At 59.7% G+C, this 23,172-nt stretch overlaps 9 protein-coding genes across 9 annotated transcripts; 5 read left to right on the top strand and 4 right to left on the bottom strand.

Annotated features, from left to right (window-relative positions):
* Window positions 1–84: 84 nt before the first annotated feature.
* Window positions 85–2,086, bottom strand: COLE_02453 (uncharacterized protein; the record flags this gene model as incomplete). Its single annotated transcript, XM_018420232.1, has 8 exons — window positions 85–245; window positions 332–358; window positions 403–450; window positions 499–574; window positions 613–689; window positions 891–1,207; window positions 1,256–1,363; window positions 1,920–2,086. The coding sequence occupies 8 exons, from the start codon at window positions 2,084–2,086 to the stop codon at window positions 85–87; spliced, it is 981 nt and encodes a 326-aa protein (XP_018281406.1).
* Window positions 2,087–3,291: 1,205 nt separating this feature from the next.
* COLE_02452 (uncharacterized protein) lies at window positions 3,292–5,203 on the top strand (the record flags this gene model as incomplete). Its single annotated transcript, XM_018422280.2, has 3 exons — window positions 3,292–3,513; window positions 3,595–3,679; window positions 3,786–5,203. The coding sequence occupies 3 exons, from the start codon at window positions 3,292–3,294 to the stop codon at window positions 5,201–5,203; spliced, it is 1,725 nt and encodes a 574-aa protein (XP_018281405.2).
* Window positions 5,204–5,606: 403 nt separating this feature from the next.
* On the top strand, window positions 5,607–7,315 carry COLE_02451 (uncharacterized protein; the record flags this gene model as incomplete). The annotated part of the gene is made up of 4 exons (XM_018426423.2): window positions 5,607–5,957; window positions 6,052–6,107; window positions 6,154–6,250; window positions 6,290–7,315. The coding sequence occupies 4 exons, from the start codon at window positions 5,607–5,609 to the stop codon at window positions 7,313–7,315; spliced, it is 1,530 nt and encodes a 509-aa protein (XP_018281404.1).
* Window positions 7,316–7,634: 319 nt separating this feature from the next.
* Window positions 7,635–8,893, bottom strand: COLE_02450 (uncharacterized protein; the record flags this gene model as incomplete). Its single annotated transcript, XM_018422279.2, has 5 exons — window positions 7,635–8,051; window positions 8,201–8,566; window positions 8,635–8,725; window positions 8,764–8,819; window positions 8,870–8,893. 5 exons carry the CDS (start codon window positions 8,891–8,893, stop codon window positions 7,635–7,637), a joined length of 954 nt encoding a protein of 317 aa, XP_018281403.1.
* Window positions 8,894–9,387: 494 nt separating this feature from the next.
* On the top strand, window positions 9,388–11,051 carry COLE_02449 (uncharacterized protein; the record flags this gene model as incomplete). Its single annotated transcript, XM_018424751.1, has 4 exons — window positions 9,388–9,931; window positions 10,017–10,222; window positions 10,508–10,908; window positions 10,940–11,051. 4 exons carry the CDS (start codon window positions 9,388–9,390, stop codon window positions 11,049–11,051), a joined length of 1,263 nt encoding a protein of 420 aa, XP_018281402.1.
* A 35-nt stretch (window positions 11,052–11,086) lies between these two features.
* On the bottom strand, window positions 11,087–12,829 carry COLE_02448 (uncharacterized protein; the record flags this gene model as incomplete). Its single annotated transcript, XM_018420224.1, has 3 exons — window positions 11,087–12,207; window positions 12,266–12,523; window positions 12,658–12,829. The coding sequence occupies 3 exons, from the start codon at window positions 12,827–12,829 to the stop codon at window positions 11,087–11,089; spliced, it is 1,551 nt and encodes a 516-aa protein (XP_018281401.1).
* Window positions 12,830–12,980: 151 nt separating this feature from the next.
* On the top strand, window positions 12,981–13,610 carry COLE_02447 (uncharacterized protein; the record flags this gene model as incomplete). Its single annotated transcript, XM_018421194.2, has 3 exons — window positions 12,981–13,075; window positions 13,123–13,282; window positions 13,380–13,610. 3 exons carry the CDS (start codon window positions 12,981–12,983, stop codon window positions 13,608–13,610), a joined length of 486 nt encoding a protein of 161 aa, XP_018281400.1.
* A 6,454-nt stretch (window positions 13,611–20,064) lies between these two features.
* On the top strand, window positions 20,065–21,183 carry COLE_02446 (uncharacterized protein; the record flags this gene model as incomplete). The annotated part of the gene is made up of 5 exons (XM_018422277.2): window positions 20,065–20,142; window positions 20,182–20,366; window positions 20,400–20,621; window positions 20,888–21,004; window positions 21,156–21,183. The coding sequence occupies 5 exons, from the start codon at window positions 20,065–20,067 to the stop codon at window positions 21,181–21,183; spliced, it is 630 nt and encodes a 209-aa protein (XP_018281398.1).
* A 478-nt stretch (window positions 21,184–21,661) lies between these two features.
* Window positions 21,662–22,404, bottom strand: COLE_02445 (uncharacterized protein; the record flags this gene model as incomplete). Its single annotated transcript, XM_018425168.1, has 3 exons — window positions 21,662–21,784; window positions 21,828–22,023; window positions 22,187–22,404. 3 exons carry the CDS (start codon window positions 22,402–22,404, stop codon window positions 21,662–21,664), a joined length of 537 nt encoding a protein of 178 aa, XP_018281397.1.
* Between the last annotated feature and the right edge of the window lie 768 nt (window positions 22,405–23,172).

The raw sequence follows: 23,172 nt of genomic DNA, 5'->3' as shown, positions 1-23,172 counted from the left end.
CGTTCATCTTCACCTTCTAGCTGTTGCGCGTTGTGAGATTTTGCACTTTGGTACATGGATTGATAAACGAACATTCTGCTGCTCTCAGGCGCGACGCCACACCTCCTCTTCCTCGCTCTGTCGCGGAATTCCCTGCTGATCATTGAGCAGGCGCACGCCCGTTTCGAGGTCGACCTGGTCGTCGGTGTCGTCGGACGCCACGCGTGGGAGCATGGGAAGGTGGCACGTTGGGTGTGCGAGATGAGCTGGAGTCAGCCGGGAACGGAGATGGCAAGCTGGAGCTTAGAGCGCCTGCCGGATTGTAAAATGCCAGCTGTGTGCTTCGACCTACGATAGTATGTCCGGTATGCAATTGTAGCTGCTGTCAGAGATGATCAAGCAAAGCAGTCCAGTTGGGCTCACCGACACACATGCCCAGAAGCGAGCCGACAAGTACATCCTGCCAGTGGTCTACTGTTAGCCACACCGCCTGTGGCAAAATAAGCAAAGGAGACTCACGGCGGTTGTCCTGTGTGCGAGAGATGGCGACCATCGCGCCAATCAGGAGCGGCGACAAAGCAAACCAGGCGCGGTTCTGATGTCAGCCTTCTGTGCCTACATGACCGCGCTCACCCTGTTGCCGTACACGTCCCAGAGATGCATCTTGCCGGCGAGGTAAAGTGCGAGGAAGCCCACACCGGCGAAGGAGACTGGCGTTAGTCCATGATGGTCGCGGGTTGATGAGGGAAGCGGTGAAAGAGGCGACAGGTGTGGAAGAGGTGCAGAGGAAAGGAAGAGACGAGCCTGAAGGCGTGAGAGTGGAGGCACGCCAAGCAAGAACCAGCTCAAACATTAACAGAGTTCAAGAACGAGAGACAGCTTCTGTAGACTTGAGCACGGCAAGTACTCACGCGAACTGTGGCCACTGGGAAAGCTCTTGAACCCATCGTTCAGGACGTAAAAGTCCTTCTGGGTACACATCTTCCAGTTGCTGAGCCCATACACTGGAGAATCCTGCTGACCTGGAGGTGGCTGGCAGCGGGCGATCAAATCGGGGCGTGGCCTGCCGACAAGTAGCTTGATGGCCTGGGTAATGACGCCTGCCATGGTGAACGACATGAAGAGGCCACAGACGGCGTTGTGTACATCCCACGCATTGCGCGCAACAAAGCTCGCAACGGGGAGCATGACGATCAACGGCAACCCGACCGTGATGAACATGAGCATACTAACGGTCAGTGTCTGGATCACCGTGGGGAAGGCGCAGCGCACGTACTTTTCGGGAACGCGCTCATCCTCTGCGTACGAGTGCTGCAGTGACAGCTCGCGCAAGCTGAACTCGCGGCGGTGACCCGGAATGCGCGAGATCGAGAGGTAGATGATCCTGGGGTGAGTGATCCAGTCGTGTTCGCATGCGAGCTGGAGAGGGCGAAATCAGGAGCCCCAAAACACATCCCAGAGACGAGACAGGGCGGGCACACGACATCGGAAAAGTGTGGAATGCCACACTTTGTGTCGCTCCGAAACATCCCAAGATTTCGATCAGCCACACATGTTCCGATCAGATATCACGGTTACAGCGCGACCGGCATATCGATATGCGGGTGCAGGTGGGCGCGCGCGTGCATCCGAGACGAAGTGATCTAGCCCCACCTAGGCTTTTCCCAGCCCACAAACCACAAACTACCCGGGTCATGTCGAGTTCCGAGAGGCTTCCGATCCGGATCGCTCCGAGATTACGAGCTGGAACGGACGCAATGACGCGCGTATCTCGGGCTGATACAACGCTCAGACAGGCGACGGATGCGATCGCGGGTAATAGCGCAGCGAGGGTGGACCGGGGAAGGATTGCTCACCGCTCTACCTTGCGCGAGCGGGGGGGGGGGCGTATTTTCGGTAGATCTCGAACACTCTGTGGCTGTACCAACTACTGTACTCACCATAATGCGCCTATGAATACCCAGTCACTCCAATAGGATGAGACGAGGCGGCGCCAGGTAAATGCGCGTGACTGGCTTTCGCCGCCGCCCCTTGAGATGCGACGCTCAAGAGGATTGGACTGGTCTTCGCGGGACCTGGGGAAGCAGTAAGAGATGAGCTGAGACATTGGGGAGAGGGGAGGGTGATGGTGATGGTGATGATGATGATGATGATGAGATGGAATGTTGTTGTTGTTGTTGGTGGAGATTGATTGAGCGTATGGGGAGGAGGGCAATGCAGTGAGGGGGAAGGAGGGGGAGGACATGGAGGTGGGCTGTGTGGGCCGAGTAGAGAGGGGTGAGTGTAGGTGAGTGTACAGTATGACGACGTAATGGGGCAATGGGGGAAGGGGGAGGAGCGTCATTGTCATGATGGAAAGAGTTTAGAACAAGTGGGGCAGGAGCAAGATGCAGGCGCTCGCTTGCCTCGGGCGTCAAAAGAGACAGACCCCGGTCATTTGCGATGTATGGCGATGGCGAGATACCCGACACCCGGTTCACTCAAATCTCACAGTACCACAGTGGCACTCACCAAGGTTACGTAAAGTGTGTGATCAGAAGATCAGGGAAGCGCAAAGATGGTTGACTCGGGAAGAGGACGAGAAAAAGAATGTGATTGGCTCAAGGATAGAAATGGGTGCGGGGCGTACCGCTGTACCGCCGGCAAGTGAGTGCAAGACGAGCTCAGGGCAGCGCTAAGCGGTATGGTGACTCAAGGGCCAAGGGGGATACCGCCCATCCGCCAATCCACGGACATGGTCGCAATCGCTCGTTGGCCGAGTGCATTTCACCCGATACCGCCTTCCTTGCTCTCCACTCCAAAGTCATGCTCTCTTAGATATCACAGTCCACAAACTGCTCTTTCCTCTTCTCCCCCTATCTCTTTCCTCTCGTCTCTTTTCTCGTCACTCTCGTCGCTCTCGTCGTCAATTTTCCATCTCCCATCAATTTATCAAACCAATTCGTCACCACACCACACTGTAAGTTCAGATTTTCCGGGGCGGGGCACGCGGACAACGTCATTTGCGCGTCCAAGTATCAACTTTTGGCCCAGTCAGACCACGTGGCCCGCATATGATGGAGGATCGTCAGCGGTCGCCAGCATCACCCGAAGCCACCACCACACGCCCTGCTTCCTCGCTTGGCCTCCCCGATCTCATTCATATCTCGTATCTCATCCTCACTCACACTCTCTCCAGCTCATCCTCGCTCTTCCCCATCTCTCCATCCCCCAATGCTACCAAACATGGCCTTCCGCCAACTCGGTACGTACAACAATCACGGGCGGTAAGCACATTGCGTGCACCCCGCCCACCCTCCACCCTGGCGCCAGATGCTGATCGCGTCAATTTTACTCCCTATCCCTCCCCCGCGTCATATCGATATCCCATACAATCCAGCCCGCACGCAGCTCATCACGCGTCCCACAATCGCCCCCCGCGCCCTCGCTCTTGCCGCGCGCCCACCTGTCCAGTTTGTTGCCCGTCGTGCATACGTCGCGTCTGTTCAGCCCCCGCCACCCGGTCAACCCGAAGCCGGACCTCAATACAAGAAGGTGAGTCACAGGGCACGATCCCCGGTGACAACCCCGACCCCTCCCCTCCCCCTCCCCCCGCAACCAACCGCTAACTATCAGAAGTCTGGTTTCCGGCGCGCATTCACTTTCCTCACCCGTGCAACCGTTATCATCGCAGTTGGTGGTGTTGGCGCATTCCTCTACGGTGAGTGGCTCCTTATTCCCGTGTCGCATCTCAAATCCGATACGGAGAGTTTTGGGATACTACTGTGCACACAAGTCCGCTATGTCCGGTACGCTGACATTGCAAGTGACTCAGACTGAGACGCACCCGGGAGAGCAGCTCCCCCAGGACCCCACCAAGAAGACTCTGGTCGTTCTCGGATCTGGATGGGGAGCAACGTCGTTCCTCAAGAACCTCGACACTGAAGAGTTCAATGTCATTGTCATCTCGCCCCGCAACTACTTCCTCTTCACTCCCCTCCTGCCGTCGGTCACTGTCGGCACCCTCGAGGCACGCTCCCTCATCCAGCCCACCCGCTTCATCACTCGTCACAAGAAGCGCAGCGTTCTCGTCTACGAGGCCCAGGCTCAGGATGTTGACCCTATCAACAAGACGGTCACCTTTACTGACAGCTCGGAGGTGCAGGGCGAGTCAAGCACTGTGACCATCAACTACGACTACCTTGTTTACGCTGTCGGATGCGAGAACCAGACCTTTGGCATCAAGGGCGTGACCGACCATGCCTGCTTCCTCAAGGAGCTGAGCGACGCCGACAAGATTCGCCAGCGCCTCATGGACTGCATTGAGACCGCCGCCTTCCCCGGCCAGACCGAGGAGGAGATCGATCGCCTTATGCACATGGTCGTTGTCGGCGGTGGCCCCACCGGTGTCGAGTACGCCGGTGAGCTCCACGACTTCCTCATTGACGACCTGCGCAAGTGGTACCCGGAGATTGCCGACAAGCTCCGCATCACCTTGATCGAGGCCCTCCCCAACGTGCTTCCTGCCTTCTCCAAGGAGCTCATCCGCTACACCGAGTCGACGTTCAAGGAGAACAAGATTGAGGTCCTCACCCGCACCATGGTCAAGGATGTCGGACAGAAGTCTGTGCTCGTTCAGGACGCCAACAAGGAGGAGCGCGAGATTCCCTACGGCCTCCTCGTCTGGGCCACTGGCAACACCTCGCGCCCCATCACTCGCAACCTCCTTGCCAAGCTGCCCAACATTCAGACCCAGCGCCGCGGTATCGTTGTTGATGACTACCTGTCCATGCTCGGCGCCGACGGCGTCTTCGCCATCGGTGACTGCACCGCCACCCAGTACGCCCCCACCGCGCAGGTCGCGTCGCAGCAGGGCCAGTACCTTGCGCAGGTGTTCGGTCGCATTGGTCTCAAGGCCAAGTACGAGAGGAGACTCGCCAAGCTTCGTGCCTCGGGCGAGGCAACTCCCGACAAGATCGAGAATGTTGTCAAGAAGCTGAACCGTGTGTCCAAGATTACACCCTTCCACTACTCGCACCAGGGATCGCTTGCGTACATTGGCTCCGAGAAGGCCATTGCCGACCTGCCGCTGTTCAATGGCAACGTGGCATCGGGCGGTGGCGCTGCGATGCTTTTCTGGCGTTCTGCGTACGTGTCGACTCTGTACTCGGTGCGTAACCGCACACTGGTCATGGCCGACTGGCTCAAGGTCAAGCTCTTTGGCCGTGACGTCTCGCGCGAGTAGAGAGTGTTGTTATTTAGGACATTACAGCCGCGTGAGGCGGCATCATCCTCATAGTTTGTGTTCTTCTTCTTGGCTATAGACATATGCAGCATGGAGCCGTGCTGATCCACGGACTGTGCTGGCGTGCGGATGCGGGGTAGCGCGAGAGAGGTCGATTGAATTCCATGATCCCAGGAAGGGTCTATTCTTCCGAGTGTCGTCGCTGGGCACAAACGGTGGATTAACCGGTCAGCTGTGATTCCTACTTCCGCCCCTTGTGCTTCCCTTCCCAGCCGCGCCCATGCGCCCAGCCGCCGACGCCACAATAGCCGCCCACACCCATCTTTACTCCCTCCCCCTCATCACTATCCCTCATCACTACTCTCATCTCTCATCCAACACATCCACCATCGCACCCACCACCATGTCGAGGCCACTCACCGGCCCCTCCCCACTATCCGGCCCCTCGCCTCGCGCCGGCCCCTCCCCCCGCGCAGGTCCCAGTCCACTGGCCGGCCCCTCCCCACGCCCTCTCTCTGGTCCTTCGCCCCGCCCCGGGCCGGGCCCAAGCCCCATCGCGCGCGCCCGAGGCCTCCCCACATCCACGCCAACACGACAGGCCTCGACGCTGCCAGGCGGCTCTCCCAGCGTGCCGAGCAAGCGCAGCGCCAGCATCTCGGCGGGCCCAAGTCAAGGCAGGGAGAAGAAGGCCAAGCTTGCACCGGGCAATGCGTGGATCGTGGGCCAGGTCGCGGCTATGCAGGCTCAGTACAAGGTACGTGATGGTGAGGGCGAGACAATGGGATCAATCAGATCGGAGGAGGAGCGGGGCGACTATTGAGAATTGCAGCATAGAGGCTGACTCACAGGACGCACTCGTCGCCGCTACAATGATCATGCAATACCAAGCGGACGCCAAGGCAATGTACGTCCTTCTGTTGTTTGTTACAAACCGCATGTCTGACCATTAGCGGATACAAGAGCCGGCCACCTGCACGACTACACATGCGCTTTACGGCCGCATGGCGCAACTATGATGCGATACGGCGGCATGTCGAGTGGTTCATTGTTCGTCTCTCCTTGCGCTCACCTCCCTGCTGACGCCAGTCCCAAAACATTGAGTACGCGGCAGCGCCAGACAAGTTTGCGGCGCGCCGTCCGCCCCCACTTGCCCCGCCTCTCATGCCGACGCCGTCGCCGGCCAGCGCCGTGCCGGCGCACCTACAGAGCACCCCTGCAGCCGCCTCGCCTGTGCCCCTCTCATCTGGCTTCCTGTCCAAGCCAGACCCGCCTGTTGGCGGCGGCATGGGCGTTGGCATGGGCGTGGGCGTGGGCATGGGCGTGGGCGTGGGCGTCGGTGCGGGTGTCGGCGTTGGCGTCGGAGTGGGCGTAGACAACCTCTTCGACGGCATGAGCATGGACGAACTCGACGCCTTCATCGGCGGCGGCGATTTCGCGCCGCCTCCGCCTCCGCAGGCAGACGCAGACGACGCAATGACGCCGACATCCAAGCTCTTTGCATCCTTCAACGCCTCCAACTCGCCCAAGCCCTCGCCGTCGCAGCAGCCCGCTCCGCCCGCGCCAGCACCCGCGTCCGCGCCAGCGCAGGAGGACTTCAGCTTCGCCGGCATGAACTTGGAAGACATGGACCTGTCGGCGTTCGAGACGCTGTTTGACAGCGATGGGGCGGGCGCCGGTGACGCAGGCAACGGCGCGGACGGGGGCGGCACCGCGCAGACTAATCCCGCACCGGACTCGTCGTCGTTCTTCGAGGCCTTCCTCAACTCGGGCGACGACACCGCCCCTCCCCAACAGCCACCACAGCCTACCCAGTCCGCTCCCCAGCCTGCACCGGCACCGGCACCGGCCTTGCCTGAGCCTCCAGCGCCTCCTCAGCCACCTCAGCTGCCCCCGCAGCCTATCCAGCCCGCCCAGCCTCCACAGCCGCCCGCACAGCCCGAGCCGCCGGTCGCGCCATCAGTGCCGCCGCCTGCGCCGCTGCCCGAGCCCGACATGCAGGACACGTACGACGGAGGCGAGTTTGGTGAGATTGACTTTGACGCCTTCAACTTCGACGATATGCCTGGTGTTGACGGGGACGAGTTCGCCTCGCTCCTCGCCGAGTTCAAGTAGCAGGAGATTGATCTGTAGACTCGTTATTTTTTTGCCTCTAATGCTTCACTCAACGCTCTGCCATATGCACAGCACATGTATTACCTCTACGCTACAATAATGTACACATTATCCTATGCCCGCTCTTTGACGTTGATGCCGACATCGTCCCACGCGCGCACTTTAGGGTCGTCCTCGCCTTTTGGCGAGTACGTCAGGTCTGGCATGCTCTTGATCGAATCGCGGCAGACGTTGCACTTGCGCGTGAACGTCGTCCATGTCCCGACCTCTGCAAGGTGCAGATGTGCCTCTGCTATGTTGTACTTGATCATGCCGGCATCTAATGTGAGCTTGAGTCAAAAGGAGGGTACTCACGAACGCGCGGGTCAACGCTAACGACGAGAATGTAAGTGTTCTTGCTCATGGGTTCCAGGACGACACAGAGGCCGTCAAACGCTGTCTCGAAGCCCGTAAACACCTCGCCAGTACGCTGACACGTCTTTCGGAAGCTCTTGACGATTTCGCTGATCTTCTCGAACCGCTGCCGGTCAAGGTGCGGCACGCCGCGCGCCACTTCGACGTCCTCCAGCTCTGAGGGGTCGCAGTCGATCGGTGACCCACTCTTGGCCATGGCGAGGAACGTCTCAGCCTCGAACACGACACATTCGGCGGCACCGAGCAGGTCTCGCATGAAGTTGAGGTGCGTCGTGATCAAGTCGATGTTGGGGATGAGCGTGTGGATGACAGACGACCATGCCTGGGGTGAGCACGTGAGGTTGCGGAATGCCAAGGCTTAACAAGCCACAAACGCGAGTGTGTGGATGCAAGCAAACGGCACGGTGGCTTCGCTCTCGTCTCACTCCGCCACGCTCGCCGCCACGCGCGCCGCCGTACTCCGCCACGCACCTTATACAACGATTCGTCCCAGATACTGGTTGGGAAGCAACGCAGGGAGCCGGCGGCAGGCTCGTCGGCGCTCACGCGCGCGTTGAGCGCACGCACTTGCTCACAGTAGTCGGCGTACTTTACGCGTTTCGGATCGTCTTTGTCAACAAGATCCATCTTGTTGATGAGCACCCAGACGCCCGCCTCGGACGAGTTCTCGCGCAAAGCCGTGACATTGTCCTCGAAGTAGTGCAGGTCCTTTTCCCACTCGGTGCTCGTGATGTCGAACACATAGATGAGGACGGCGACGTTGGAGAACACTGTATCGCGCTGCGCACTGAGGTAGTTGTCAAGGAAGGCGTCTTGGCCACCGCAGTCCCACAGGTTCTGGCGTCAGCGAGGTACGGGAAGGAAGGGGCAGTGAGGGGCGAGGGAGGCGATGTGACGCGACGCACCAACACTAGAGAACCCAAGAGCCGGACAGCGCTCTGCTCGACGTCGATAGTGGCTCCCAACCGCCGCGTGTCTTTAGCCGTGTAGTTGGAGCTGCGCGTCAGCGTGTCCGAGCACGCGCGCAAACCTACAAAATGACGGAGCGCATCGACGTCTTGCCGCTGCCGCTCTTGCCCATGAGCAGCACCTATGTGTCAGCTCGAACAATGTGTAGCAGAAAACAATCGGCGCTCGTACCTTTCGTCGCGACGCAGAGCTCATGGTGAGGGTGAATGGGCCTTGGGGGTTGAGGTGGATGCGATGTTCGCGTCGAAAGTCGAGAAAGGGCATTGCGTGTGATGGCACCGATGGCGATGCCCGATGACGTCAGGCGACCGTGGGAAACCTGCTGCTGTGACGGTTATTTGTCTCGAGCCGCCGCTGCTGGGTGGCCAAGTCACGCGCGTGGTGGAGCTGTGGTGGAGGAAGATAGGTGGAGGTCGTGGTGGCCTGCTTGTGTCCGGATCGAGGCGTTGCTTTTGCTTTGCTTGCCTGCTCACCAACAATACGCACGCCGAGGCGCAAAACTACACGGCTAAACGCGAGCGAGAGTGGATAACTGTCAACAAGCAATCCACCTCCAGATCCCTCGACGCTTCGCCCGCGTCCATCCCTAAGGGAAGCAGCGACCAGCCACCTGGTCCGAGCGTGTGGCGCGTCGTACCGTGTTGTGGGCCAGCTCGGGCATAACGGACAAGGACGAGGACGGGGACGAAATGCCGCGACGTGCGGCGGTCTCGAACGTGCCCAGCGCAAGGGCGACGAGGGCGCGGGGAGCTGCCACGAGAGCTCCAGCAGCGAAGAGCGCCAAAGGCAAGCCTGCGGGGAGTGCCAGCAAGAAAAGGAAAGCAGAGAGTGACAGCGACGAGCTGTCCGAGCCCACGGGGTTGACGAGCGAGTCGGGGTCGGACTCTGAGCTGTCGGACGCATCGGATTTCGAGCCTGATGCCGATGTCGAGGACGACGACGAGCCCGAGGCGATCGAGGCGATCAGCGTGTTGGATGATAGCGCGGATGACGAGGACGAGGCACCGCCGCTCAAGAAGGCGCGCTCTAGCCTTGCTAGAGATCAGAAGCAGAAGCAGCCGGCCAAGGGTAAGAAGCTCCTCACTGGCCCCGGCCGGCTGGAGGTCAAAGTCGTGAACGGACGCCGGGTCACGGCGCTCGGCGAAGAGCTTGACGACGACAGTGACGACCTCGACCTTGAGGATGGCCAGGAGGTTGTGGGGCGGACGTACCCCGCACCGCGAAGTGGACGGGGTAAGTGGAGCGACTTCGCGGCCACCGGGCCGGACGGGTGATGGCTTTGCACGAGAACATGCAAGACCAGCAGGGCTGACCACAGTACCGCCTGGGCGTATTTCGCGCAATACGCTTGCCTTCCTCGAGGCGCTGATGGATCCGGCGAACAACGACCGTGACTGGTTCCGCTCGCACGAGCCCGCGTTCCGTCAAGCCGAGAAGGAGTTTCGCGACTTTGTCGACGTGCTGCAAGAGAAGATGGCCGAGGTGGACGAAGAGGTACCGGTGCTGCCGGCGCGCGATATTTGTGTAAGTTTAGTCTCACCTGTCGTCGTTGTCATCGCGAGCTGCGAGGTGAACCTCGGTCGTTCGACTGCAACAGGACAGGTCCATGCTCTTACTCGGCTGCGACGTCGCCGCATCTGGAGATGGACGAGATAATACCAGATGGCGGGCAGGTGGTCTTCTCTCCGAGTCGCCGCCGCATTCTGCCCGCTCAGCACGTCTGCCCTTGTCACTGTGTAACGTCTCCGCTCATCTGGCCGATATGCCCTCTTTCCGTTTTGCTCTCCCGCGGTCCCCACCTGACCCCAGCACCGAATCTACCGCGATGTGCGTTTTTCCTCCGACAAGACGCCCTACAAATGCAACTTTGCCTTCACGACATCGCGCGGTGGCCGCAGAGGCATCTGGGCAAAGTATCACCTTTACATCGAGCCGGGGTACAGCCTGATTGCGTGCGGCCTGTGGCAGCCCGACAAGGCCGTGCTGCAGCGTCTGCGCGACCGCCTCCTAGGTAACCCGGGGCCTGATCCCTTCCGCGAGGCAATCTCCAAGCCTGAGTTCGTTGAGCTCTTTGGGCCGCCGCAGCCCAACGGGCGCCGTCAGAATGTCTTTGGGCACTCAGACGAGCTCAAAGTCGCGCCCAAGGGGATCGAGAAGACGCACCCTCTCATTGATTTGCTGCGTCTGCGCACAATTGCCGTCGTCAAACAGTGAGCCCTCGGATGGCAAGCCTGACACCAGCTTCACGGACGATCAGGTCCTCGACCCAAACTTTGCTGACATGCTCGCCGGCGTCGTCGGCGTCATGGAGCCGTTCGTGCACATGCTCAACGACTACATCACTCCGTCGTAGTCTGTATCAATATACATGCCATCCTCTAGTCTATATCACGCAGCCACGACTGTCGGCCGCGGCTCCCTCCGCTCCTTTGGCTCCCTCGGAGGCCGCGGCTCGCGCGGTGGCCTGTGCCGCGGCGTCCATGGACCCAGCGAGGCGTCGGCATAAAAGTCCATCGGGTAGTCTCCTGCTCCTTTCGCGCCCGCCACCTCGATTCCCTCCCACCCGGGAATGCGGCCGCTAGCGACGCTCGCCTCGTATGGACTCAGCAGTGGACGCGAAAACGCGTACCCCCAGTCGATAGACAGGCGAGGACAGCTGGTCTGGACGAACGTGCTGATCTCGTCCTCGGAGAACAGGGCGAGTTTCTGCGGCGACAGCTCGGACAGGAGCACGAGCAGCGGCGTCTTGCCCTCCCCTGCACCCTCGCTCACGCTCCCCTGCACATTCTGCAGGACATTAAGGCTGCCCTGCCGCCCCAAAGTGCCGAGGAGCACGGCCCAGCTCTCGCTGCCCCGGCTTTCAAGGTTCTTGCGCGCTGTCCGCACCGCGTCGCCACGCAGACCACGCATTTCGGCGTGCTCGTACCCCTCGCGCGTAAACTTCTTCGAATAGGGATCGTACCGGAATGCGGGCACGGAAGGGTTGGCGATCATGATGGACTCCAGGTGGAAGCGTCCATCGCCGACGTAGATGAGCGCATCTACATCGCCGAGCTTGGGCGCCGTGCAGCCTAGGATCTCGCCGGGGGAGAGCGGGCGGACTTGTGGCACAGAGATGTCATATGCGCCACGCCAGACGCCAATCTCGCCACGCGCGACCTTGGCCAGCGCGTCGTCGCCCGTCTCCCCTTCTACGTCAAGTGGGGGGAGGGCAGACGACAGCGCCTCCTTGAGCGCCTGGACAGCCGCGACGAACTGGATTGTTCCTACCAGAGCTAGCCGCGTCGGCAGCTCAGTAGAGGTCGAAGCCATCGCATCTGCATCGCCCGCCTCAAGCGCAATGTCCACCTTGGCACCCGGCTCCGACTCTCCAGCACCAAGAATGACGCGCTCGAACGCTGTGCGGGAGGAGGGAAAGTTTCGCCGCACACTGAGCGCAAGGTGCGGCGTGTCAATTGCAATCTCGACGAAGATGTATAATGTCTTGATGGATGTCTGGTTGACGGGGACTGGTGTGAGCGGGGTTCGTGCCGGTCGGGAAAATTGGTGAGCACACAGTCGACGTACTTAGACATGAGTGACCATAGTGCACAATCATCTCGGCGCCCATCTCGCGCGCAGTGAAGTCGTCGATACAGCACGCGCCGTATGTCACATCGGCGAGGAGGAGCGGCAACGCGCCAGTGAAGCGCTCAATGATGTCGGCGATGGCTGTGCCGTACATCATGAGACCCTCGGGCATTTGCAATGCAACGGTACGCACACCCTCGCGCCGCACATGGTGAATTGTCTTTGGGATCTCGAAGTTGTAGTTTCCAGGAAGGGCTGGTGTGAGCGCTGAGCAGGCCGGGGCGCGCGCGGTGGGCAGTCGGGATGGCTGAGAGCGTAGGGGAGAGGAGGGAAGTTTGCCAGCGCCATGGAGAGCGACGCCGGACTACGAAGGCTCGAACTCGACTTACCTGCCATCGCAGCCTTGAGCGCGGGGTCGTTCAAGATCTCGTCCGGCACCTGGTTTGCGACACGGCGCACACCGGCGCGCGCGCCAGGCTTAGCGCCGACGAAGCGCTTTCGCGGCTTCTTCTCCGCGGCGGAAGTACTCGCCTCTGGGACGGCGGCGGGGACGGAATCCATCGGCGTGTCGATTCCCTCGGACATGGTGCTGACTGAACACGAAGGCATATGATCGCCCAACTTTTGGAGCCGAGTGGCAACTTTCCCACGGTGCGCTTCCGCTCAAGTTCAACTGATCGCGGCTCACCGTCGAATCTCAACATCAACAATCATGGACACGCAACTGGCGCAGAACACCGCCGCGCGCAAAGAGCGGCTAATTGCGCTGCGGCGGCGCAAGGAAGCGCAGGAGAAGGGCGAGAGCGTGTGAGTGGTCCGGACCTTGCGTGGGCTAGAGCAGGAGCTGACCACAGCGAGGCGCACTTCGCCTTCAAGCAGCGCAATTTCGATCCAGAAACGCGGCAGGCGCGCAAGGCCACGGGGCCGGAGGGGCACGATACCGTCGAGAAGGAAGTAGAGGGCCTGGCGGAGGAGATTGTGCGCGAGGACGAGGAACGGCGGGCAGAGGAGCTTGTGAGTGTTGAAGCGGAGGCCTGAGGCAAAGTGTTTGAATGGAATGTCGCCCAGAGGGCAATGCCATTATTCTTCAGTGGCACATAGCTGACCCCAGGACCTGTTCAATATTCAGCCCCGCAGGCCGAACTGGGACCTCAAGCGTGACATGTCGACGCGCATGGGCAAGCTGGAGCGGAAGACGAACGAGGCCATCGCCACGATCCTGCGGCAACGGCTACGTGAACAGCGCGGCGGAGCCGCAAGCGAGCAAGTCGACCTCGTTGCCGGCATTCGCGAGGCGGAGGCCGAGCGTGACCGCGATGTGGAGAGCGACGGCAGCGAATAGATGTAGCGTAGATTAGGTACATGTAATATCACGATTCGGTGCTGCAAAGATACATTGAATGATGTCCTACGGTAGTCCTAGTCCATTCACTGCGGCGTACGCCCTCTACGCGTCCGCCGTCACGTCAGCATCGGCTGGCGAGCTCGAGTCGTTGTCCTCGGCATCATTGTCTACAGCTTTCCCCTTGTCGCCCTTCTCCTTGCGCTCCGCGGCGGCGTACAGATCTTTATACTTGCCCGAGTTCTGGGCCATTGACTTGAAAATACTGTCGTCGCGACGCAGGAGGTTCTATCGTTAGCCTTGACCGATGGAGCCTCCTCTTGTCCCTCACCATAGGCGTGTCGAACTCCGCCACAGAGCCATCACGCAACACCAGCAAGCGGTCGTAGTCGATGACAGACGACAGGCGGTGGGCAATAGTGATGAGCGTTGAGTCCTTGAACTCCGTGCGAATGGCATTCTGCAGTGCCTCATCAGTCGCAAAGTCAACCGACGCAGTAGCCTCGTCCATGATCTGAAGTCAGCCAATGGGCAACGCCCGACAACTCACGATCAAGTTGGAGCGACGGAGGAGTGCGCGCGCCATGGCGACGAGCTGCCTTTGTCCTTGCGAGAAGTTGGCGCCACCAGCCGAGACATCCGTGTTGAGTGTGATATGGACACGGGATGTAGGCGTTTGAGTGCCAGATGCGCGGCCAGACGAGCTGCCCGACCTGCCACCGCCACCAGCCGCACGCTCCTCCTCTATCAACTGAGTGAGACGGTTGTGTGACGGCGCGTCAATCTCGGCCAGGGCAGTGAGGTTGCGGGTTGAACCCATGCGGCTGCCGGCGGGCGTCTGCCCCGTGATAAGCTTGACGCGCTGCAGAGCCTCGAGAAGCTCCGAGTCGGTGTGCTCGTGGAAGGGGTCGAGATTGTCGCGCATCGTACCAGAGAACAACACGGCGTCTGTAGTTAGGGAGTCTACTCAAAACCACACCAGCCTACCTACCTTGAGGAATATATGTGATCTTGGAGCGCTGCCGGTCAGCCCGCATCCTGCCTACACAACTGATCAATGAACTCACCAGATCATCAACTCCAATGGTGGTGATGTCCACGCCGTCGATCAGCAGCTTACCCGACGCCGGATCGGTGAAGCGCAGCATCATCATGGCAATCGTGGACTTGCCGGAGCCTGTACGCCCGATGAGACCAATCTTCTCACCCGCCTTGATGTCGAACGAGCCCTTGAATACGGTTGGCAGTTCCGGCGCATACTTAATCTCGAGGTCCTGCGCGCTGATGAAGGTGTCGGGCCTATCGTACGACGGCCAGCCAGAAGGCGGTCGGCTGCCGTCGATCACACTTGCAGGCTCTGAAGGAATTCTGAGGTACTCCTCGACTCGCTCCACCGAGTTAAAGTCCATTTCCATCTCGCCCCAGAAGCGCGAGAGCCAGTAGCAGGCCATGACGAAGCTCTGGGCGCTGGTGATCGCAACCGCAGCGTATCCGACGCCAACAGCGCCGGTGAGCGAGAGAAGCGTGGTTATGAATACAGCAGCCGCACCGAGGCAGTCGAAGCGGAGGAGGAGCTGGGGTTAGTTTAACCAGTGTCGGGGCATACCCAACGGTTCGTCATCTGCGAGTCAGCACACTCGACAGTGGAAACCCACCCAGTAGTAGTAGAACGCCGAGTTCGATAGGTCGACTTGCTCGCACAGCTTGGAGAACATGCGGCGCTCGGCCGAGAAGGCGCGGACCGAGATGATGCCGTCAAGAAGCTCAGCAAATCCGGAGCTGCGTGTCAGCGTCGTCAGAAGGGTTAGTGCTCACAAAATGGGCGAGCGAGTCGTCGCCTCCAAACGACGGAGGCTGCGGCCAGTGCGAAGCTGCTGTGAGCTCGTTTTGTCACACCTGAACTCACGTAGAGCACAGTGTAGTAGTAGTACAATGCGCTGATGAAGGCTGCGGGGATAAGGAACTGCGGGATGATGTACGCAATCATGCCCTGAGAGTCAGCAGCTTTCCACCGCATGCACTTACAATCGTGAATACGAGCGATGCAGTGAACGTGATGACCGTCCTCGAGCTCGAGTTGAGTCGCATGTCAATCGTCTCCACGTCCTTGGAGAAGCGATTGATAATACGACCGACGGGCGTGGTGTTGAAAAAGCGGATAGTGCCGTGCACAACGGAGTCGAGAAGACGGTCGTGCAGGGACTTGGCAGCACGGTATGATCCCCATGCGCCGATGCCGTTGGTAACGACCATCAACAGCGCGGAGCCGACCATGATAATTGCGTAACCACCGAGATAGTAGCCGGGGTGGTCGTCGGCAGACGGGAGATTGAACGGAGGGATAGCTTGTACCGTGAACAAGGGGCTGTCTGTCTGGTTGACACGCGGCGAGGCCGTGTGGAGCACGTGGTGCGCCGCATCACGGTACACCTCCATGGCGTGGCTGTACGACTGAGGAACGCTGAAGGTGAAGATCGAGTAGAGCTTACTCTCGTAATGCTCACCCCACCACTTGAGCCACAGCCTGTCGAGAAGCCCGAACGCCTGCGACACCATCAAGACAGCGAAGAAGAGCATCCAGGTTGTCCAAGTAGCGGCTCGGAAGTAGAGCAGGTAGGTCCCCAGCTTGACGCTGCCAACGGCACGCTCTTCGTCCTTGACAAGCTTGCGGGCTGGTCCGTCCTTCTTTGCGTCCTGTTTGGCGAGAAGCTTCTCCTCTTCCTCCTCGGGCTCATCAGGGGTCACCGGTTCCTTGGTTGCAGCCGTGGCGTCCTCGATAGCGACGACGCCGTCAAGCTCTCCAGAGTCCTGCAGCTCCTTGGGCGTACCCTGGCAGTCGACACGTCCGTCCAGAATGCGGACAATGTAGTCGGCGGTGGGGAGGAGGAGATCGAGATGGTGAGACACAAGGATCTGGAATTAGCCTAAGCTCTGTTTGGAGCTCACAATTGTGCGGCCCTTGAGAAGAGGGCCGTTAAAACAATTGTCGACGAGGTGCTTGGCGGTGTGCGAGTCAACGGCAGCGAGAGGGTCATCGAGCAGGACGTGCTGAGTGTACGAGTAAACGGCACGCGCGAGGGCGACACGAGCCTTCTGTCCACCACTGAGCGAGACCTGATGTTAGCTGGTCACAGGTTTCTTGACTCACTCCCTTGGCGCCGATCTCTGTCTGATCACCGTCCTCCAGGATGTCGAAGTCGGTGCGGCTGGAATCAGCGGTGCCCATCTCCTTACTCACAGCGCACAGGCGTCCACAACGTTCTGGTACCGCTCCTCGTCGAGGGGCTCGCCGAAAAGGATGTTCTCCTTGATCGACTGCTGCTGGAGCCAAGGAGTTTGGGCCGCGTACGCGCACGAGTTGCGCAGGCCAGTGGTTGGGTCGATCTGCGAGGGGTGCTTGGGAAGGAACGACTCGCCCTCAATCAGGTCCATCTCCCCAAGAAGGCCGATGAGAATGGCCGTCTTGCCAGCGCCTGTCGGGCCAGAAACCACAGATAGCTTACCAATGGGGAAGTCAATCGTGATGTCAGACAGCTCAAATACGACGCTCTCGATGCTCTCGTCGTCTTGCGGTGATCCAGCATCGGCACCTGTCACCTCAGTGGCTGACGGAGCCGCTGTGCCATTCTTGGTTTCGGCCTCATCTTTCCCGCCAGCGTTCCACTTGAATGTCGCATTATTAAAGCCGATTTTGGGCTTCTTTGAGGGGCCGTCATCGTGGCGCTTGAGCGAAGACACCCAGTCGGGCACCTCGCCCTCCTCGAAGAAGTCCTGCGTGCGCTTGACAGAGACGCCAGCCTGCAAGAACCAGACAATGAACATTGGCACGGCATTCAGTGGGGTGCGGAGCATGTTGAAAAGAGTAAGAGCAGTGAACGCGACCGAGATGGTGAGATCCTTCTTGGCGAAGTAGATGTAGCTGGTGTCAGCCACGCCCTGGCCTCACCCCTCACCAGAAGAAGGCGCTGAGGGTGACAAAGATGGGCACGAGCATCCATGTGAGCTGGAAAAACATATTGTTGATGATGGAACGAATCATCTGCGAAAGTTCGTTGTTCCGGGCATCCTGGGCCCGTCCCTTCCACTTCTCAGTCCACGCAAAGAACTGTGAATCAGTCAACTCGGCATTCCGAAACGTACCTTGATGAAGCTGATGCCGCCGATCAGTTCGTTCATTACGGTCATACGCTTGTCTCTCGCCTTGAGGAGGTCTTTCTGAATCTGCAAGCTCAGTATAGCCCCTGCCCGTACACCTACGCGCATGGCCTTTTTGGAGAGGTATGAATTGATGGGCGTCGCAATGAGGAGGACACCGATGCCGGCGAAGGCGGACCAGCCGAGAAGCCTAGCCTCAGTGGAGGTCAGATGCCAAGACTCACTGGTACAGGAAGATGGAGGCGACAGTGATCTCGATGGGAGTCGAGTACAGGTAATAGGCCATCGCAAAGACTCCAGCAACCCTGCTTCGTCAGATCGGCATGCTACTCAGACGTACATGTTGGCGTCGGTCGACATAAGGTTGACAACCTTGCCCGTGTCCGCAGTCTCCGACTTCTCGTCGGCTTTCTTGTCCTTCTTGTCTGACTTGGCCTTCGGATCGGCTTTCTTGCCATCCTTCTTGTCCGCCGTCTCCTCCTTGTCCTTGGACGCCACGATGCCGGCGGTATCCTTGCGGAGGAGTGCCTTGTGGTAGATGGCGGAGATAAGCTGCGACCTGATGCGAACGTTGGCTCGACGGCTGTGCCACAGGTGGATCATGTCGGACACGGCCTTGAGGATGCTCGTGAGCAGTGCGGCAAAGGCGAAGAGGTACGCCTGCGTAATGCTCGTGGACGTCGGGTGCGTGAGGCCATCACTATAGTCAGCTTGTGTTTGGGAGAGCAGACTCACAGAATCTTCTTGAGTAAGAATGGCGAGAGGTAGTTGAAAATGACTGAGCTGAGGGTGAACGCGCCATCCATCATGACGTCGAAACGGTTGGCAGAGAGGATTCTGAACAAAAGCTTGCTCTTTCGTACAGTTTGGAAGAAATCAAAGAGTTCCCTCGTGCGCAGAGTTGCTGAGAGTTGGGGGAGGTCCTCCTCGTTCAACGGCGTCGCGGACCACTTCATGATGAGGGGAGTCATCCATGAAAAGGTCATCCACTGCCAGAACGTGACCTGGTCGTCGAGGCCGACGCCGTCCGCCATGGCGAGCGTCATGGGCGAGTTGAAGCGTAGGCTCCCAGCGACGAGAGCGAGGAGGAGCGAAATGGCGCCAGTAGTGGCCTCGAGGACAATCTCGGAGGGTGTGGCCCACTCGGGCCTGGTGCCGTAGACGTAACGGACGTATAAGATGTCCAAGAACGCAAGGGCAGCGGACGCGAAGAAGACGAAGTAGATGACGAGCGCAGACCAAGGCGGCACGACGGGCGGGCGCACGAGCGAGCGCATAAGCAGGCCGGCCTGGTGTCAGCTGCGCAAACGTCTTTCCTTACCCAGATCAAGGCTGTGATGCCGGTGAGGAGGACGGCGCGCCACTCGACCGTGTGCATATTGGCAGCACGGGCGAGGCGGTCGCCAAATAGGACGGCCCAGAGAACGAGGCCGATGGCGTTGAGTCCGACCATGAGCGCGTAGACGATCGGGTGTGGCATCCACTTGCGGGCGCGTTGCACCGCCACCTTGCGGTCCTCGTCCGAGGGCACCTTCCACAGCGGGAAGGTGTCGTTGAACAACGGCGAGAGGAATCGGTGCACAGGCGGAACGTGATATAGCGTGCTCGCGAGTGCGGCCGCGCCAGCGAAGCCGACGCGGCCGAGAGTGAGTGCCGGGTACGGCACTGGGCCGCTCGCCTGGGGTTAGGTTTATGAAAGGCTGGGTGCTTGCGGCACTCACGGACATGGCGAGGGCGGGGAGACGCGGCAGGAAGTTACCACAGAGCAGAGGTTGGGAGGTGAGAAGGGGTTGACAGCCAGTCCCGCCTTTTGTTATATGAATAGGGAGGGAGTTGAGGATGCAAAAGTCTTGAGATCTCGAAAGCGAGCTAACTGAATGCGCGGGGCGAGCGGCGTTGAGCGGAGTGCACGCGGTGACAGCCCCGGAGGTGCGTGGTCAGTGGAAACCTCCACCAAGCGTCCCATCGCCGACTTTGGACTTCAGGCACCGGCCACTCATGCGTCACAACTGCTGCAAACTGGCGGGCCTAGTTTGGCCCACGTGTCATCACAGCCATACCGCGTTGTGTGCCTTCATAACAATTCTACTAGGCATGCAACCTCCATCCAGAATTCTTCGTTCTGAAATCACCACTCGACCACAACGAACCCAACATCAATAATCATCTCCTCCCATCTTCATTGCTCGACTTGTGAATCCGCTACGCGCGCAGTCTTCCCGGCTTATATTGAACCCCTCCGACCCCTTTCGCTGCTTCCGCCCTCCCGCAATCACACCAGCCCCGCCCAACGCCGAACATGTCGCTGGACAACGACCGCGAGCTCGCGCGGCTCTGGCGCGTGTCCAAGACGGTGCACGAGATGATCCGTGATCGCGTACGTCTCTACAAATTGCTTAGGCAGAGCTGACGGCAGGGCTACGAAGTGGCAGACTACGAAATCAATACACGCTTCGAGGACTTCAAGGACCTGTACAGCGGCGGCGGCGGAGTCGACCGCGGGCGGATGAACTTCCACGCCGACCACGCCGAGGACAGGTCAAACAGGATATACATCCACTTCTGCCCCGAGAAAAACGTGTCCAAGGCGGCCATGAAGACGTGAGGTGATTGCGGGGAGTGCGCTGACCCCAGCTTCATCACGTCGCTGGATGCTGCAGGCGCCAAGCGCGGGATCATTGTTTGGAGCGAGAAGATGAGCCCGGCCGCGAAGAAGACGCTGCTTGAGATGCAGAGCGAGTACCACCTCGAGGACTTCCCCGAGTCGGATCTGCTCGTGAACATTACAAAGCATGTTCTTGTGCCTAAGCACACGATTATGACCAGTCAGGAGAAGACGGAACTGATCAAGCGCTAGTGAGTGGAATGAGACGCGAAGAGAGGGTAGCAGGTGGAAGACACGAACGGAGGTCAAGCGGGGGTGCCGAACACAACCCGATTCCAGGCAGGATCGTTCATGCTCGGGCCGGACGATCCCCGGTACGACTTGTGATTCTGGGGCTGGATTGCTTCGGCAAGACTGCTCAACCTCGGCCCCACGTCAAGCCTGCGCCTCTTCGGCCCTCTGCACTAAGCCACCTTCTAGCTTTGCCAATAGTCCTCGCAGTATGCGCTAACCACAGCCGCCTGAAGGATACCCAGCTTCCGCGCATCATGGTGACGGACCCCGTTGCGCGCTACTACGGCATGCGGCGAGGACAGGTTATGCGCATCGAGCGCTCGTCCGAGACGGCAGGACGGTGAGTGCTGGCGTAATGGAGCGGTGGGGTGTTGTGAGAGGGAAGCAAGGCTCTGGCTGCGGGGCTAAGAGAACCATCGGAGAGTGGGCTGAGAACTCGCCGAGAAGCATAGACGCCGACTCCGTCCCAAGCCCCAGCATGCTGACGCCAGGTACATCACATACCGTATCTGTATGTAGGCCCGCAGGAGACGGTGTCTGGCTCCAGGGCATGATGTGGATGGATGCATTGTATGATAGGCGCCATTTCGGCTGAGCTGTGGCGGCAGGGCGTCGGAGCGTGCAGGTCACACGGTCAAGATCGCGCTTGCTCATGCCGCTTGCTCAGCAACAGCTGCCGGCTAGGCCTTGCAGCTCACGAAACCGAGACTACGGCCGGCGGAGTAGCTTGGTGACAGGTCCGGCTAGCGATGAGTACCCCTCTGCTCGTTGGTTGGCGCGTCGCACTCGCGCCGAGCTTAACTTTCGCTTTATTAAGCTCGCGCCTCGACCTGCGCGACCGCCCGCCCACACTACCACGCGCACCCGCTTGCTCCGCAACGTGCGAAATAATATGATGACATGCGCAAACGTTTATGCGTGCGGTGACTATGCTAACAAAGAGCCCAGTGGCAGAATCCAGAGTCCGGCGCGACGTGGAGCGCCCGCGGCCAGCGCTTTAGGAGGGGTTGGGGATGACCTCGCCGTCGACGGGCGCTTCGTCGCCGATCCACGCCTCCGACTTGTGCCCGGGCCGCACGCGGACGGCGCCGTCCTCGCGGTGCTTGCGCATCCATGCACCCTGGATGTTAGTTTGAGATCCCAGGGGTAACGCGGCGACTTACAGAGTTGGGACGCTGCTTCTTGAGCCAGTGCTGCTCGCGCTCGCGCTGCTCCTGGATCTGGAGCTCGCGGAGCTGGCCTTCGGAGGCGTCGAAGACTGGCCCGCCGACGATGAACTCGTTCTCGGGCAGGGCGGAGGCAGCGTCGGGGTCGACGTAGCCTACGCCGGCTAGGGCTCCAAAGAAGACGAAGAGGGCGCTGGAGGGGAAAGAGGTGGGGGATGCGGTAGAGTGGAGTGGACGAGAGTATGAGGAGAGACCGACGCGCACGGGTAAATGATGATTGGCGTCAGCTATGGACAGACGGAGTCACGGCTGGTTTTGGTGATGCGTGACCAGCCAGTGATCAACAAACAACTTACATGAGGAAGATAACAAGGAAGGGGAGGTTGCCGCGGCGTGCTGTGCGTGCTGCGCGGCTTGCGATTGCGCGTCCGACGTTCTGGACAGTGACGCTGCCCTTGAACTCGCTGGATCCGAGGGGAGGAGAAGCTGCTGGGCTCTCGCCGCCGTCGGAGAAACCCTTCTCGGCGAGGGAGTCGTAGAGGTCGCGCACGTGAGTGTCTGGGGTTGCCGGCATGGTGGATGGGTTGTGGGTTCAGAGGTGAGGAGGGGAGATGGTGAGGAAAGGTCAAGAGGGAGGAGGAGGAGGAGGAGGAGGAGGTATCCGAGGATAAGAGAGATAAAGAGGGTGTCCGTTGAGCGGAAGAGAGTGCGAGGAGAGCGAGAGAGCGAAAAAGAAGAGAGAGAGAGAGAGAGAGAGAGAGAGAGCAAGAGGAGGAGGAGGAGGAAACGCCACGAGTAGCGCCGAGTAGCGTTTTGGTGGCTGCGCCGTGGCTGAATGTGTTGTGTGGAGGCCGTGGAGGGGAGGCCTAAAAAGGGTCGATAGGTGGCAATTTGATCGTCAAGGGTTTCCAGCCAGGCGGGCAGGCGGGAAGCGGCGCTTCGGCGGCGGTTCAGTCCGTAAGCGACAGGAGGCGAGGTGTTGTATGATGGATGCGAACGCAAGATGGGTTCGAGTTGAGCGATGCAGTTCAAGTTATAAACGAATGCACAAGAGAGCGAGATGTGTTGTGGGAAAGAGCGGCAGAGTGCCCGGGGACGAGTTACGTATTGCCACAACTCGACTCTTCTCAACAAGAGCGAGATTTGCAGCGTGAATTCAGGGCCACAAATGCACGCAGCATATTGCCGGGCCTGGGCACAGGGTTCAAATCCATGCAATCCAGAGCAATCCCCCGTCCACCTCGGAGACGGTGGGGGATAAACAGCGGCATGAGCGGCATGCACCGCGGGATCGGGACTCTGGCGTACTCGTTTCTCTCTGCTCCAGAAGAGACACGCAGGC

Source organism: Cutaneotrichosporon oleaginosum (genome assembly GCF_008065305.1).
Source record: "Cutaneotrichosporon oleaginosum strain ATCC 20508 chromosome Unknown ATCC20508_contig02, whole genome shotgun sequence".
Classification (NCBI taxonomy): Eukaryota; Fungi; Basidiomycota; class Tremellomycetes; order Trichosporonales; family Trichosporonaceae; genus Cutaneotrichosporon; species Cutaneotrichosporon oleaginosum.
This window is presented reverse-complemented; position numbering and strand designations above follow the sequence as displayed.